The following is a 17410-nucleotide window of genomic DNA, read 5'->3' as shown; positions in this document are numbered from 1 at the left end:
CCCTCTGACGCTCAAAGCTTAGGATTGAGGGTTCAAGGAAATGGTGGAGCTGCTGTCTCTGGAGGTGTTTGAGAACTGTGGAGATGTGGTGCTGAGGGACATGGTCAGTGGGCATGGTGGATGGGTTGGTGGTTGGACTTAGGATCTAAGAGGTCTTCTCCAACCTTAATGGTTCTATGATTCTATTTGCACCATTTTTTGAGGGAGCAGAGGGCCATCACCTCCACACCTCATCAGTGTGCAGGTGGGCACACTTCTGCTTACTTCCCACTAGGGTGTGAGGATGTCGCTATGGCCATGCTTCTGCCCAGCTACAGCAATGCGTTTAGCTGGAGGTTAGCATGATGATGGCAGAGCTCAGTGACAACCATGGCTCTCTTTCAGGTATCTCTATCCTGGGGAAAGGTGGTGAACAGAGGTGCTGCAGTCTATGCCTGGAATTTGGGGCATTTTAGTCCAATTTTGAGCTGTGTTCTGTTTTGCAGGGGTTTGGCTGTGCATTGCCTGTTTTTGTGTTCACTGGCGCTGGGTCTTCAGGGGTTGAGTTAGATGCAGGCCAGATGCCAAGAGCCAAACAACAGCAGGTGGTAATTGTTCGAGGCGCCTAAAATAAGGCTGGTGATATATGCTCACATCTGGCGGGGGCCAGGGGTATAATTTGGTCACAGGTCAAGAGGAAAACACATCCCACCTCATCTGCAGGGTGAGACGGAGGAGGGGTGTAATGGTGTGATACAGAAAATGCACGTAACACTCCAGGGACATGGGCATGGTCCTGGTCCCAGTCCTTTGCCGCAGGGGACCTTGGAGTGACTGCTGGATGTATCCATCCGCTGGTACATCCACACACTGTATGCCCATAAGGACCTGTGCCTATTGCTGTTCCCTCCCCCTGCCCCACACTATACATCTGAGGGCCGGGGTCCAGTGTGGGTGCCTCATTTCCTGCACGTCACGCCTGGAAGTGTGCACTGAGGGGGTAAATTTAGCAAGGAAAACACAGGGCCGGGCTGGCTGCTCAACACCCGGGGGGGGGGGGGGGCCCCCCCCCCCCCCCCCCCCCCCCCCCCTCACCAGCAGCTGTTTTTGGGGCTGGCGTCCCGCCGGAGGAAGCGTGGGAGGCCGTTTCCCGCTGACACCTCCGTGCCTGGCCCCAGTGCCATTGGCTGTCCATGGCCCCGGGCAGCAGTTAAATGCCAGGCAGCCGTGCCGGGACAGCAGCACGAGCACCACACGCTTCTACACCTCAGCTGCAGGATGAAGGTTGTGCTGCTGATGTTGCTGCTGTGGGCTGCAGCCCGCGCCCACCCTGTAAGTACCCAGCACAGCCCTGAAACCAGCTGATTCTGCTCCGAATCCAGTTGGCTCTCCTCTCAGACATGCTGGCTCTGCCCCAAACTGACCCAAGGTTTTCTCTTTGTGTGTAGGTGCCTGGCCATCTCTCCGTGTCCCAAGAGCCTGAGGTAAGGTGGTGTGCCCATGGATGTAGGCTGTTCTTTATGAGGTGTCGATGGGGAGCAGTGCTGTGGGTCTGGGAGCTTTGCCCACTGCTTTAGGCCATTAGAACTGGAGGGGCTTCAGTTCATGCCATTTCTGCTAACCTGATATGCCATGCTGTGCTCATACTGATAAAAAATAGGAGTTTCTGTGCTCCAAACTGCTGTGGCCTGGGCTTCCCTGAGCTCAAAGCCTCCATATACTTGTATCTGTACGAGATGACAAGTTGTTAAAGACCAAAGTCATGCCTGCCCATGGCTAAGGAGGGCCGTCCCTCTGCCTTGTACTCCCATCATCCAAGCCCAAGGGGTGAGCTGGGAAGCGCTATGGGGCTGTGGTTGGGAGCAGCAGGGATGCGGTGATGCTTGGGCACCCAACATGCTGTGTTGCCCACAGGATGCAGCACCAGGGGATGTGGTAAATGCACTGGGTCCTCTCCTGGGTGATGAAGACCATGGACGCCTCCGTGCCGGCGTAGGGCCATGGGACACCGGTGATGCGGACGTGGCCATTGGGAACCATGTGGAGCGAGACCTTGCTGAGCACAACGGGTTGCCTGCCTGGCCTGGGGATGAGGAGGATGACAGCGGGGATGACACCTTTGATGAGGATAAGGAAGAGGGTGAAGGGCCTGCTTACGGCACTGGGGACACTGGAGGACATGGTGACAGTAGCAGCAGCAGCAGCAGTGAGAGTGCAATGGCCCCTCGCCGCCACATCCGATACCATGGCGGCTACAGGTGGGGAGGAGGCAGCAGCAGCAGCCAAGAGGATGATGCGGAGAGCATTGGGTTGGGCAGTGAAGGCATGCAGGGTGATGACCCCTCAGTCTTCGAAAGCCTGGGTGGCAGGCATCGCAGCCAAGGAAACTCTGGCAGCCCCTGGGAGGACAAAGACAGCCAATCCCCAGAGATTGAGGACACCAACTCTGTGGAAGACAGTGAGGAGAAGAGTCACTCACAGGAGAACAGCAAGGCCAGCAGGTCCAGGGAGGATGGAGACAGTCCATCCCAGGAGGATGGGGACAGTCCATCCAGAGAAGATGAGGACAGTCCGTCCCAAGAGGATGGGGACAGCCCATCACAGGAGGATGGGGACAGCCCATCACAGGAGGCATCAGATGAGGAGTCTGCAGAGGACGGTTCAGAGGAGGTGGTGAGCACACCCGAAGGACGCAGCAGCAGGGAGGAGCAGGTGTCTGCAGAGAACAAAAGTACAATGTCTGACCTTGACACTGAGGAGGAACAGAGCAGGTCCAAAGAGGACAGCTTGGAGACAGAGGAAGATGTCTCCAAGCCTGACGAGGATGCTCCAAGTGCGTCAACTGAGAGCCAGAGCTCATCCCCAGAGGGCAGCCAGGAGGACAGTGAGGGTGAGGAGGACAAGACAGTGAGTGAAGAGAGCACATCCACAGAGAGCACCAACAGTGCTTCCCCGGAGGAGGAGGAGGATGATGATGATGAGGAGGAGGAGGAGCATTCCCAAGAGGCTACCAGCCGTGGGGATGCCAGCTCACTGCGCAGCCTGAAGAACCGCAGGCGGCGGCCGGGTGCCTACCACAGGAAGCAGGCTGCCGAGCTCGATGATGATGACTGCCAGGATGGGTACTGATGGCACTGCTGCATCATTTGTTTGTGGTGGTGGAGTTGGGTCAGCCTCTGCTTCTGCAAACAGACAGGGTGAGGGCTGGCCATGTGGGCAGTTGAGTGGTGGGGCTAGCTGTGGGGAATCCCGAGTCCTGACCTGCAGGTGGGGGCATCCCAACACTCTCCCCTTGCCCTTGTTGCTGGGAGCAACACACAGCATCATGCCGGTGCACATCATACCACACTGGGGGGGGGGGGGGGGCGTATGTAATATTTTGTAAGAAATGTACAGAAAGCCTTCGATTGTAACCTCTTTGTGTCCACGGCACTTATCTCTCCATGCTGAAATGTATCCTGTGTATGTCCTTGATTCACATTAAAACCATCAGACCCCAGTGCTGCAGCTCTGCTGCTGCTTCTCTCTGCGACTCGGGGTCATGGCTGGGCAGAGGGGACATGAACAGTGGTTTCAGTGCGTAGCTGGATAGAGGCACTGCTTTGACTCTTTGTCTGGGATCAGGTTTCTGTGTATCAGAGCTGAATCTGGAGCAGAGCTGTGCCAGCACCAGCCTTCTGCCAGCTGAGAGCCGGTGCTGACCCACGTTTCTCCTGTGTGTGGGATCTGCTGCAGCACAGCATAGCCCCTGCAATACACCAAGTCTATTTACAGCACACGAAGTCCATTGCGGTGCATGAACTTCCAAACCCCTCTTAGTAAAAACACTTTCCTGACATACTCAGCTCCTTGTCCATGCCTTGCAGCTCCGTATTGCTGCTGGATCCGGAACTACTGCAGCACTACACATAGCGTTAATTCCCTTCACCTGTCTTCCTGCCACGTAACGTGGGAAATGGCATAAAACACAGATTGAATTGATGCAAAGAGCCAGGTCAGATGCTCATACCTACGGCCTGATGCATTTAGCCAAGCACCGTGCGCTCCTGCCTGTGTTTGCTGTGCTTATTTTTGGTGCTGAGGTTTCCTGCCAGCATAGCTGCAGGGAGGTGGCACCGCCTCACCATGCTGCAAAAATACCCACCGCGCACTGCAACGTGCTGGGTAGCACCGGGATGGGACATGGCTCCATGGGACAGAGCACAGGCTGCCCTCACCTTCCTCCTCCTCCTTCTCCTGGGGGGCCCTGCGTTCGTCATCACCTGCCCTAATGAGCCCATTGTGGAGCCTGTAGGTGTTGGGTTGCGCTCTGTGGGGCCGAGCCCCACGTGTGGCACCACAGGGACATGGGGCTGGTTGGTGCCAGACCGTGCTCTGCCTTGCCAGCTAAAATAGGCAGTGGGTATGCGGTCATTATGCCCCGGCTTTTTTTAGGGATCTTGGGTGAAATCAGTGCTTTTAGAGTCAAAGTTCCTTTTTTAAACCAGTGTCCCTCTAATTACATTAAAAATCACCCCTGGCAGCACTCTCCAATTAAATTTAGACTCCAAACTCAGCAAGCTGTGCTTGTCTCCATCTCCATCGCCATTGTTGATGCCCATCCCCATTTTGCCCATCTAGCTCCACATTTTTCACCTCTTTAGCAGCGAGTGCAGTGCTGGCACTGGAAAACCGCACTGCTTTTTAAAGATATTTCCTTTTATTTTTATTTCTTTTGTGGCTTTTCCTGGCCAGAGGCAGTGTTGGCTGAAAGCTGTGGCCAGCCCTGTGCGTCCCCTGTAATTATGACTGCAGGGACACCATGGGCAGCTGCGCCTTTGGGGATGGGAACAGGGTGGTCACTGGGGGCACCAGGGCCACTGGACCTCTGGGTGGCCACGGGGACTTCTCTGCCCCACTCAGATGTGGGAACGGCATGAGCTGTTCCCCAAAACATCCAAGACCACGTTGGGATGAAGGCAAGGACAGAAATCAGCGTGGTCTGACCTGCACTGATGGGAAGCAGCGCATCCCCAGCCCGTGTCACCCCATGGGAGGTTGGGACCATGTGGTCTCTTCCTCATGTTGCAGAAAGAGATGTCTCCAGGCAGTCTCCTCTGCTTGCATTCTCAGCCTGTTCTCCATCGATGTTTTCACCCAAGGGACTGTGGTGAGGTCACTCTTTCTTTTTTTTGGGGGGGGTTGCTTTACAGTGGCAGAATTTCCCAAAAAGGGAGGTGGCAAAAAAAAAAGAAGAAAAAAAAAGAAAAAGAAAAAGAAAACAATCCCCAAACCAGATTTCCCAATATTTATTTTAACCAAGGCCCAGCACATTATTATACCCTCCAGCCCTGGCCAGACCCTCAATTAAGTGCTGTGGTGCATCCCTTCTGGCAGCAGGGCACTTCAAAATTTGGGGGTTTTCTGGGCGGGCAGAGCCAGTGCAGGGCGGTGACGGGCTGTGGCGGGGAGGGGGGGCCGCAACTGCCTTATAACCCACAGGGCAGCGGCCACAAGAAATCAGTGCTGGCCCAGTGGCACCATGAGGACGGCGCTGCTGCTTGCCTGCCTGCTGGCCACCGCCTCTGCCTTCTCGGTGAGGAGCTGGCTGCGCAGAGCCCGGGCAGGCGACTCAGAGGAGAATGCGGTATGGTTGTGCCACCACGGTGCTGGAGCATTGCGGCCCCCCAAGCTGTGGGGCTGACTCCCTTCCTCTCCTGGCAGGTGCTGAAGAGCCGGCACCGGTACTACCTGTACCGCTACGCCTACCCGCCGCTGCATCGCTACAAGGTGGGTCCATAGGGTTCCGTGGGTCCCAGCCTCATGTGCAGGGATATTGCCTCAAAAAGCCCCCGCTGGGCTGAGGCTGTGATGCTCATGATACTGATGGCAATGGCTCTACTCTCCCTTCACGTAGGGCAGTGACTCCTCGGAGGAAGAGGGGGACGGCTCAGAGGAGGAGGAGGAAGGGGGGGTGAGTATAGGCTTCCAGCATGCAGAAACTCAGGGATTTGCATCTGAACCATCCCCCAGCTTTTTGGATGAGTGTGAGCCTCTTGTTGTGTTTCCTCCTCACTCCACAGGCACCGTCCCATGCAGGTACTCAGGGAGCAGGTGAGGGTCTGACCCCCAGTGATGGGGGGCTGGGAGGTGATGCTGCATCCACCCATCAGGTAAGCTCTCTGAATTCAGAGCCCTGAGGTGTGGCTGATGCTGGGTTATTTATTGCCCTGTCCCTGTGTGCTGCAGGGCTGCAAAGGGGGCCAGAAGGGCACACGGGGTGACTCGGGCGATGAGGACAGTGATGAGGAAGAGGAGGAAGAGGAGGAGGAGGAAGAGGTAGAGGAGCAGGATGTCAGTGTCAATGGGACCAGCACCAACACCACGGCAGAAGCACCCCATGGGAACAGCACTGCAGTGGCTGAGGAGGAGGAGGATGATGAGGAGGAGGAGGAAGAGGAAGAAGAGGAGGAGGAGGAAGCTGAAGCCACCACTACTGCTGCCACCACTGCACAGGATGAGGCGACCACACTGGGTGATGGGCAGCACTCTGAGGCCACAACAGCTGGGGAGCAGTGGGAGTATGAAGTGACAGTGGGAGCCCGCGGGGATGAAGGTCCCACTGAGAGCAGCTATGGGGACCAGGAGGAGCCAGCACGTGGGGACAGCTACCGTGCCTATGAGGATGAGTACGGCTACTACAAGGGGCATGGCTATGACATCTATGGGCAGGATTACTACTACAGCCAGTGAGTGAGTGGTGGAACACACAACACCGCCCTGGCCTGAGTATTGTCATCCATGTATCGCAGAAATGCAATAAAGCAACAAGTGAAGCTCGTGCACAAGGCTTGGTTTGCTTCTGACCACATGTTGTGTGCGCCCTGGGGATCCCTGCAAACCATGGGGTTTTGGTTGTTTGGGGTGTGAACTTTGCACATTGCCTTGTACCAGCCAGCGGAAAGCACCTCAATGTGGTCCTCTCCAAAAAAGTGGTTTGGGGCACAGTGGGATAAATGCAGCATCCAATGGCAGAGGCAAGGCAATACTCAGGCAATAACCTCACTACACTGCACCCTGCCCAGACCCGCAACCACAAATGCACCAATAAGACCCTGGGGTGGCTGCCAACGTCAGGGTCTGGTCCCCACGTCAGCCCCAGCATTCCCATGGCCCTGTCCCCACAGCAGCAGGACTGGCTGGGTGCCGCACTAATTATCAAGCAATTGTGGCCCTGGGGCAGATATTTATACATCACGCTTTCTGTTTGTGCGGCCAGGTGGAACATTTGATAGCTGCCTGCCACCACAGGCACATTTTTAGATGGAAATTACTCCCCCCCGGCACCCGCGGACCTTGACAAATGGCCCTGGGCTGGAGCTGATTGGCTCTGGGCATTGCTGGGTAACTTTAAATTTCAGCACAGGGTGCAGAGCCCCCAGCATCGCCTGCAGAACTGGGCTCCAAGCAGCACAGGTAACCTGCCTCCCCCCTGCCCTCAGTCCGCAGCACAGGGCTGCACCTCACAGCGGGTCATGCTGTGCCCCCAGGAGCCAGCCAGGATGCGCGCAGCCCTCTTCTGCCTCTGCCTCTGCCTGCTGGGCACCGTGCTGCCCACGCCCGTGAGTATAGCACTGCCTCCGGGAATGCCCCTTCCAACGCCCCATTGAATAGCCCATCTAATGTCCCGCTAACTGCTCCATCAACCACTCTGTCCTGTACCCCATTAACTGCCCTCCTAACTACCCCATTCAACACCCCATTAACTACTCTATTAACTATCCCTTTGGATAGCTCATCCAATGTCCCATCTAATACCCCATCAACTATTCTGTAAAATACTCCATTAACTACCCCATTAACTGTCCCATCATATATGCCATCCAACATCCCATTAATTATCCCACTAACTACTTTATTAAATATCCCATTGAATACCCCATTCAATATCCCATCTAATACTCCACAGAATATCTCATTCAACACTCCAGCTACCTTATTAACTGCTCAGTCAAATACCCCATCTAACATCCCATGGAATATTCCATCCAATATCCCATTAACTATCTTACTCAACACCCCATTGAACACTCCTGTCAAATATCCCATTGGCTACTCCATCAAATACCCATACTCCAATCAATAACCCTATCATATACCCCATATACTACCCCCTCAAATACTCCCTTAATTATCCCCATGAAATATCTTGTTGACTACCCCATTGAAAACCCCATCTAATACCCTATTAACTGACCCATCAAGTAAACCGTTACATATCCCAATAGCTTCTCTATCAACTACCCTATTAACTACCCATCAAATACCTCATCTAATACTTTATTAACTTACATGTCAGTTAACCTATTGGAATATTCCATTATATACCCCATTGATTACTTCATTTATCACCCCACTGAATACTCATCTAATGCTGATACTTTCCTGCCTGCAGGTGCCACCTCCAGCCAGGGCAAGAGGAGACTGCCCTGGACAGCACCAGGTAGATCACATTCCAGTAAAATGGGTGTGGAAAGGGAGAAAAGCAGGACTTGAGTGAGATGGGATGGAGACACGCTGGGCATGTAAGTGATGGAAGGAAATAATTTTTTTTTCTTTCACCCAAGATACTGCTGAAAGGTTGCAACACCAAACACGGCTTCTATGTTTTCAAGTACATGTACTCCTTCTTCACGCGGAGAAACCAGACACAGGTCAAGGTGAGCAGGATGGGGGCACAGAATGGGATGCTGGGGTGTTCCTGTTGCCCTGTGCTCACCCTCCCCATGCTCCCACAGAAAGAAGAAGGTGACCACCAGGGCACAATCCACGGCCGCTGGCTGGGTAAGGTGGATGGGGAGGCCCCGGGGCAAGGTACTGGAAGCAGCCATGTGCCGGAGGACAAAGACAGCCCCAAGCCCCACAGCCACATCACTCCAGCAAGCAAAGGGGAAGGCCGTGCTCTGCGCCCCAGTATTGGTGACAGCAATGGTGTGTATCCCACCTTGACCAGTGTGGAAGGCAGTGGTGACATGGGTTCGATGTTGCTGGGGGAGATCATCGATGGCGAAGATGGCCTCCCCCAAAGCACCCGCCCTGGTGGACCTCATGGAGATGGCATTGGTGGTAACGGTGTTACACTGGGTGTCCTGGTGGATGGGGCTGTGACAGCAGGGAGGGAGAGGGCCACCGATTCTGAAGGGGTTTGGGGTGAGGACAGCAGCCATGCCACTGCGCCCGACCAAGGGCAAGCGGGCACCATGGGGACAGGAGACTCTGCCATCACTTCTGTCACCAAGAAGGAGGATGTCCATGTGGATGCGGAAGGCATAGATGAGTTTGCATACATCCCTGATGTAGACGCTGTCACCATCACCCAGGGGCAGGACGGTGAAACACATATCTCTCCAGAAGATGAGGTGAAGATTTTCATTGGAAGAGCCAACATTCAAGTGGGTGAGAATGACAGCAGTGTGGGCAGCACTGGTGCTACCAGAGAGGCCAATGTCATCCCTATGGCAGTGACGGCCATACCTCAGGGATACCCTGAGGAATCAGCCACCATGGCCACCCTGCATCACGGGGACAGTGCCGCCAGCAGGCCTGGGGGCCACCCTTCTGTGGGAAACAGTGGGGATGGTGCCACTGCCATCCACAGTGGACAAGATCTGGGGGTCCCTAGCCCTCGGGAGAGAACTGGTGATGATGCCACTGTCACCATGGCAGTCGGTGGCCAAAGTGGGAAGGGGAGAAGCGGGCAGAGGCCAGTGGGGAAGTATAGCCTTCCTGCTACCATGACAACTCAGGGTGCCAGAGGTACAGCCTCCTCAGGGCTGACTACGGGGGACTGCAGCACTGCTGCCAGCACACCATTTGGGAAAGGGAGCCAGAGGGCCACTGCAGGGCAAGGAGAGAGCAGGGAGGTTGGGACAGCAGGCCCAGAGAGACAGAGGGCTAGGGCCCAACAAGAGGTGGCACCAGCACCTGGTATGGTGGGAGGAATGGTGGTCTCAGAGGGGCATGGGATCAGGACCCTGCCAGAAGTGGCATCAGCACCTGGCACAGTGGAGACAGCAGCCCCAGAGAGGCACAGGAGCAGGGCTCAGCAAGAAGTAGTACCAGTACCCAGCATGGTGGGAAAAACAGTAACCTCAGAGAGGCACAGGGCCAGGATGCGACCAGAGTCAGCCAGGCTTGGACAAGCAGCGAGGCCAGAGGTGGCACCAGCACCCAACACCGTGGGGGGAATTGTGGCCCCAGAGGGGCACCGGGCTAGGGTTTGGCCAGGGGCAGCACCAGCACCTGGAGTGTTGGGGGTGGCCAGGCCAGCTCCCAGCAGAGCCTATAATGGGGACAAAAGAAATGCCATGGGAAAGTCCCCAGATGTGCCAAGGGACCCCTGGGTGTGGGGCAGCGCCTACCCCCAGGCCCAGAACACTAGGGGCAGCAAGGTGACAGGAGGCTTTGCCCACCTGCACGGAGGGCAAAGGATGGGGGGCCTGACAGAGCTGGAGCACTCCAGGCAGGTGGAGCAGGTGAGGCATGCCGACCGGCTGCGCCTGCATGAGCGGGCGCTGTATGGCCTCAGTGGGGTGGGCAGCCCCCTGCAGCCCCACGCAGCCCACGCTGACCCCTGGAGCGCCGACAGCAGCCAGTCTTATGAGGGGCAGTGGGGCAGCCACAGCGACAGCGCTGAAGAGGATGACGGGGTCAGAGGGTATCCCCATGGCCGGGGATCCTTCTGAGGAGTGCCCTCAAAAGTGTCAGGGTGATGCAGCACCCTCTCGGCGGTGTAGGATAGCATTGTATCCAAGGAAAACCGTGGGGAGAAAAGCCCTCCAACCTCATCGTGCTTCTGAAGAAATAAAGGCATTTCTGTCACTATGGCTGCCATTTGTCTAATTCCGTCCCCAGCCCAAGCTTGTCCCCATGCTGGCTATGGCCACTAGCGAGCGTTGGGCACCATCTAGTGGGCAAACGTTTTGGTGGGCGAGCGCTCCTCAGCCTACACACCACCTAGGAACGGGGTTAAAGCACAGAGCTGAGCTGCGTGTTTCATAGAATCATAGAACTGTTTGAGTTGGAAGGAACCCTTCCAACCCTTCCAAGTTTCCCGAGGAAAGGCTGCTTACTGGGGCATTCCAGCAGAGTATGACTGCCATTGGCACAATGTGCTCGCTGGCTCAGTGGGACTGTAGATGCTGGGGGAAGCCCTGGTTTATGGAGCTGTGACGCGTTCCATCGCTGGTCCCAGTGGTGTCCCTGGGTTGGGAGCTGTCACCAGGTGGCGTTTGAGGCAGTACTGTAGGGTTTCTTGTCACTCCCCATGCAGGAAGGAAGCCCAACATCCACGCTGCAGTACTCCGCAGAAACCATCGTGTCTGCCGCTCATGTTCAGCATCTCAGCACCTTCCTCATCATGTGCGCTGATTTTTGGCTGCAGCCCCAGCAGATAAAACATCCAGTTTTGTCAGGTGTCACTCCTTCCCAAGGCAACACACACAGCTGCACCAAGAAAAGCTCAAAACCTCCCCAGGACTTCCCTGCCCCACAGCTATTTAGCCCCCAGGAAGCCCCTCCCCTGCTTTTCGGGAGGGCAGCAGCTGTTCCTTTTCCCAGGCCATCAGCCTGTTTGCAAGCCCAGTCTGGAGATCTGCAATGCTGGGGCCACCAAAGCAGTAGCGAGCAGCGGGTGGGTCCACTACTACCCCAGGTTCCCTCCACTACCCCAGCTGTATCACTATCACCATAGTGCTACCACCACTGCTCCATGTTCTACCTCATATACCACCACCACCACTGCTCCAAAGTTCCAACCCATGTCCCACCATCACTTTGGTCCTGCTACCACTCCATATCTTTCCATCATCACCCTGGTCCCACCACCAGCACTCAAGAACTCACCTCATATCCCAACGCCACCAGCACCTGCGTCTCACTACCCAGATCTTCCCACCAACACTCCAGGTCCTATCATCACTACCACCACTGACACTCAGGTCCCCCCACCCTGTTCCACCACCACTGCTCCTGGTTCCACCCCACATCCCACCACCACACTGTGTCCCATCACCCCAGTCCTCCCATCACGCCAGGCATATCTGGGAGTACTTTTGCCATCTCTTTTCTCCCCATACTGTGGATTGGTTTGCATCATCTCCGCCAAAAACCTCCTCCCAGGAAGGTTCCTGGACATGAGAAATGCACATCAGAGGATTCAGTTGTAATGTCTGTAGCACCTTTGAGGAACAAGGTAGGAAGTGGTGGATGTTTTTTTCAGCTCTGTGGGCTGATTTCTAGAATCTTGCAGGAACATCCCACATTGCTGTGCATGCAGACACGTATATGTGAGGGCTGTGGGGAGCAGTGTTTGTACGTGGGTTTTACAACTACCTGAGATCAGAACGGGGTTTGTTGTGTCCAGCTGAAGCTCACAAGCACGCGCATGTTGTGGCATATGTTTACTCTTTGGAGAATTGCATTTATAGACGGGGAGAAAGGAGCAGCAGGCCAGCTGTCATTATAGGTTGTGGCAGCCCGTCCCAGACCGCTGCCCTAAACAGGAAGGCAGAGAGACGTCTGCCCTTCTTCAGTGTTACAGACCAAACCCGTTGCGCTGTTTTGAAATGCACAGCCCGTAGCTCAAAATAGCCCCATTCTTGTGCTTTGGGTTCTATTTGGAATTATACCTTGTGACAGGAAGATCACCATGTTAATTACATTTCACAGAAGACACGTTTCTCCTCTGCCTTCCTAGACTGTCCTGCTAGAGATTACTGCACTGAAAGAAAAACACAAACAAGCCAACCGCCTGCTGTTTGCATTGGAAAGCCCCATTTCCCCCGCACTCATTAGGGCAGGTTCTGCGCGGATCGAGATTTCCTGGAGAGTAGTAGCTGATGGGAAATCAGTGTGTTGAGAGAAACGTGGGCACAGCTGTGGGTTAGGGGTGAGATTTGAACTTCTCTCAGGCATCATTGCCATGTCTGATGTGTAGGCGGTGCTGAACCATGAGCTGACAATTGATGGGCAAAGTGATGTGGCACCAGTGATCCTTTTCTAAACCTTCCCCAGGAGTGATAAATGCATGATCAGCAAGGACCAGTTTATCCTGTGCAGCAACACTGCAAGAATGGGCAGGGACAAAATTAATATTAACACAGAATAGTTTGCATCAGAAAGGACCCTTGAAGGCCACCTAGACGGACTCCCCTGCAATTACCAGGGACATCTACCTCTCTATCAGGTGCTCAAAAAGCCTGACTTTGAATATCTTCAGGGATGTGGCATCCACCAACCCTCTTGGCAACTTGTGCCACTGCCTCACCACCCTTAGTATAAAAAATTTCTTCCTGATATCCAGCCTAAATTACCTTGCTGAAAGTGATTTGAAAGTAGATGCCAGGTAGAATGAGAGTCTGAATGTCTTCCTGGGATAGCTGCCAGGAAGCTACTGTGCTTTAGTTGTAGTTACCTTTGGCGGAAATTCTACGTTATCCAGCCCTCTTCTTTCCATCTCAAGCTTCAAGCAGGGATCTTCGGTTATTTGCATTAGGACTTCTGGCATTTCACACATCCAGAGTGTTGGCTTTTTCCATTTATTTTGTTACTCCCGTGTGACTCAGATCTCCAGAATTTCATTAGGTCCAGTGAGAGGGATGTCACATATTAACTCTGTGTGTGTGTGTTTCTATACCTGTGCCTGTGACCCAGCGCAGCAGTGCTATAGGAATAGAACCACAGAATATCCTGAGTTGACAGGGATCCACAAGTACCGCTGAGTCCAATTCCTGGCTACACACAGCACCACCCAAAATCCAAACCCTATGTCTGATGGCACTGACCTAAAGCTCCTTGAGCTCCGACAGCTTGGGGCAATGACCACTACCCTGGAGAGCCTGTGCCATACCTACCAACTGCTAACACCTTGCTCCCAACCCAGCTCTGCCTCCTGCTGCCTGGTTGATCGCTTGGCTGCAACTTAAGCTGTGTTTCAACATCAGCTATTTTGGGCCTAGAAGATGGAGTTTCTCCATACAGAATGGAAGTTTCTTCCCAAAACTGTGTGTCACCCTCTGTGCTCACATTTTCCATGGATGAGGAGAAGTCATCTGACTTCTTGGTGATAAGCAAGGCTCAGTAAGCAACATGCAGTTCTGGCTTGTTATTTATTGACCCCAATGTTCCTAATGCAAATCCCTAATGTTGTGTATGTGTCTGCAGAGCTGGCTGCCCCTTCTTGCTGTTTGTTTTCTAGCCTGCTTATTAACCAAGTTTCTTAGGCTCTCCTTTTCTCTAGTTAATGTATAGCTACAGCTTACTTCCTGCTTTGCATCCATATGCCAACCACAGTTTGCCATTTATTCTGCCAAATTTATAGCTGCAAACTCAACCAACAATCTTGCTAGGTAGCCACTAAGAATTATGTGCAAAATGTTATTTCCTAAATCTGGATATGATTATCTTCTTTCCTTCTCCAAAACAACTCCCCTTCCAAAGGCACTGGGAGGCACAGAAGGGGACCAGGACTCAAAGCATCAGTGCTGCCATTCTGTCAACCATGCTGTGCCACTTTTCTGTGCCTTGACACAATCTGCCAGTGTTTGGTTCCCCCACAAAATCAGATCAGGCTGCTTCCTCCCCAGACCAGGTACCCAGCTCTCTAATTTCCCCCTGCCATGCCCACGGCTGGGTTTTTCCTCCCACTCCAGGCACGCAGCACCCAGGGGAGATATTTGTTTTCATGCTGACTCAGCGCTGCATCCGTCCCCCTCCAGTCCTGGAGAAGTCATGAAAACCACTCACAGAAAACATGAAACTTGTACAAAAGCAAGGTGGTTTGTGGTGTGCAGCCATGGCTGGGTCTGGGTTCAGGTTGAGCAGTGGGGTCATAGCAGATCCTGGCAGCCCTGTGCCATATCTCAGCTCTCCTGGAGCTGGAGGAGCAGGCTGCAGATAAGAGGCCCTATGTGCAGGCAGCCGCAGGCATCTGGCCTGCTCTCCTGCCTGCCACTGCTCCAACTCCAAAAGGCAAAAGCCAGGCAAGAGCTTCATCTGGCCACCATTGTTAAAGAAAAGTGGTTATACAAATATATATTAACAGCTAGAGGGAGGTCAGTGAGTCTCTCCCACTTTTGTTGGATGTAGTGAGGAACATGTTAACACTGAGGATGAGAGGATACTGAGTTTCTCAGTGCCCTCTTTACTTCTTTTTTTAATAGTCAGACACAGTATCAAAGTACTGCAGATGACACAAAGGTGGGAAGGAAGAATTGATCTGCCTGAGGATAGGAGGGGCCTCTAGAGGGATTTGGACAGGCAGGATCAGGGCTGAAGCCAATTGTATGAGCTTCAACAAGACCAAGTGCTGGGTGTTGCATTTTGGTCACAGCAAGCCCATGTATTGCTACAGGATTGGGGCAGAGATGCTGGAGAGCTGCATGGATGAAAATGTTCTGCTTGTGTTGGTTGATGCTTGGCTGAACCTGAACCAGCAGTGCGCCTAGTTGGTCAAGAAGGCCAGAAGCATCTTGGCTTGTGTTAGCAATAGTGAAGCCAGCAGGAGTAGGGACATGATTGTCCCTCTGAACTAAGTTCTGGTGAGGCCACATCTTGAGTACTCTGTTCAGTTGTGGGCCCCACATTACAAGAAGGACATCGAAGCCCTGGAGTGTGTTTAGAGAAGGGCAGTGGAGCTGTACAGGTTCTGGAGCACATAAAGGTCTTATGGAAAGCAGCTGAGAGAAATGAGATAATTTAATTTGGAGAAGAGAAGGCTCAGAGGGTAGACCTTATTGCTCTCTACAGCTGTCTGAATGAAGGTGGTAGAGTGGTGGGAGTCAGCATCTTCTCCCAGGTATCAGCAACAGGATGCATGGGAATGACCTCAGGTTGCACCAGGGGAGGCTCAGGTTGGATATTAGGAAATGTTTGTTCTTAGGAAGAGTGGTGAGGCATTGGCACAGGCTGCCCAGGGAGATGGTAGAGTCAGCATCCTTGGAAATGTTCAAGAAGAGGGAAGATGTGGCACTAAGGGACATGGTTAGCGGGCATGGTGAGAATGGGCTGACAATTGGACTAGATAATATTGGTGGTCTTTCCAACCTTAATTACTCTATGATTGTAACTCATCTGTTCTGCACCAAGCCCTTGCCTGGAACAGAGTGCCCTACAAATTCTTACGTTTGCGGTTGACAACAAGATTTTTGGGGCTCACTTCTGCTTGAGCACATGAAAATGTGACTGCAGGTTCATGCAGGGTGCAAAAAGTGCTGCGAGCTGTTCTGCTGCCTGTGCTTCTGTGTCACAGGAGTCGGGTGACTTTCCAGTGATTTCGCAAGGTAGAACAAGGCAATGTTCTTTCCACATTTATTCTATGCATGCAGATCTTTCCATTTGTGTGCCCTCTTCTTGGAGGAGAAAATTTTGCCAATGGAATAGGAAACGGGGATGCTGAGATGGCAGGAGATTGGGGAAAAAAAGAGTCACCATGCTTTTTGCAAAGCTTTGTGCAAAAAGCAGTCTTCTGCAAAGCTGTGCGTGAAGTTCAGTTCCACTCAGTGCTCTCTCTTGAGGATGTTGTTCTGTTGTCCCAGGGCACAGCTGGAATTTCTCAGCCCCATGTGTGCTAAGTGGGATCCGTGGCAAATACCAGAGCCAAGATGACCTGCACCCAGAATGCTGATGGCTGTGGGATGGCCAAATACACATTGGGCTCACCTGCAGTGAGTTTGGCTCTACTTTAGGACAGGGCATCATGGGAAGGGCTTTCCCTTGACAAGGGCTCAGAGTTTAACAGAACATCAAAGAGAAAGCATCACCTACCTGCAACGGATTACATATTACAAACTCCAATAGCCCCAAAAGTCAAAATATGGTGCACTCCCGCTTTTCCAAATGCAATGAACTGAGCTCAGGAGAAGATCAGGTTGGATATTAGGAACAGTTGCTTCTGAGAAGGAGTGGGGAGGCATTAGAACAGGTTGCCCAGGGAGTTGGTGGAGTCACCATCCTTGGAACAGTTCAAGAGCTGTGTGGATGTGGCACTGGGGGACGTTGTTAGTGAACATGGTGGTTGGACTGGATAATCTTATAGATTTTTACCAACCTTAATTTTTCTATGATCCTGCTGTTACCCTGCCCTCTGGAGTTTGTAGGAATTTCAATGTAGGAAGTGGAAATGGTGAAAGTCCTCTTTTTCCCCTGCTTGTTCCTTATCAGTGGGAGAATGAGGAGCACTGCCTCCTGCCAAGGGACAGGAATTTCTCGGCTGGGCAAAATAATTTACAGGATGAATAACCACATAATGAGGGATGTGAGACGAGTGCTAAATTTACTACATCTATGCACCAGCTGATCTTGCATAAAATTAAGCTCTTTACTAACTGTCACTTCACGTCCTGTTTGTGAATTACTGTGAAACATGAATGTCATTGCTCAGCTCTTGCAAAAC

General features: G+C 53.2%; 3 protein-coding genes across 3 annotated transcripts; all 3 read left to right on the top strand.

Moving 5' to 3' along the window:
* The first annotated feature begins 1107 nt into the window (after positions 1-1107).
* On the top strand, positions 1108-3306 carry DMP1 (dentin matrix acidic phosphoprotein 1). The gene is made up of 3 exons (XM_042871850.1): positions 1108-1311; positions 1428-1463; positions 1894-3306. The coding sequence occupies exons 1-3, from the start codon at positions 1258-1260 to the stop codon at positions 3106-3108; spliced, it is 1305 nt and encodes a 434-aa protein (XP_042727784.1). The 5' UTR covers positions 1108-1257; the 3' UTR covers positions 3109-3306.
* Positions 3307-5500: 2194 nt separating this feature from the next.
* On the top strand, positions 5501-6711 carry LOC122179513 (integrin binding sialoprotein). The gene is made up of 5 exons (XM_042870377.1): positions 5501-5605; positions 5683-5748; positions 5876-5932; positions 6042-6131; positions 6208-6711. The coding sequence occupies exons 1-5, from the start codon at positions 5501-5503 to the stop codon at positions 6709-6711; spliced, it is 822 nt and encodes a 273-aa protein (XP_042726311.1).
* Positions 6712-7501: 790 nt separating this feature from the next.
* LOC122179654 (ovocleidin-116-like) lies at positions 7502-10703 on the top strand. Its single transcript, XM_042870593.1, has 4 exons — positions 7502-7580; positions 8414-8461; positions 8586-8678; positions 8757-10703. Exons 1-4 carry the CDS (start codon positions 7521-7523, stop codon positions 10701-10703), a joined length of 2148 nt encoding a protein of 715 aa, XP_042726527.1. The 5' UTR covers positions 7502-7520.
* The last annotated feature ends 6707 nt before the right edge of the window (positions 10704-17410 follow it).

Source organism: Lagopus leucura, unplaced genomic scaffold (genome assembly GCF_019238085.1).
Source record: "Lagopus leucura isolate 7727_CA_CO unplaced genomic scaffold, USGS_WTPT01 Super-Scaffold_100004, whole genome shotgun sequence".
Taxonomy (NCBI): domain Eukaryota; kingdom Metazoa; phylum Chordata; class Aves; order Galliformes; family Phasianidae; genus Lagopus; species Lagopus leucura.
Note: the sequence above shows the minus strand (reverse complement) of the source record. Positions and strands in the feature narration are given on the sequence as shown.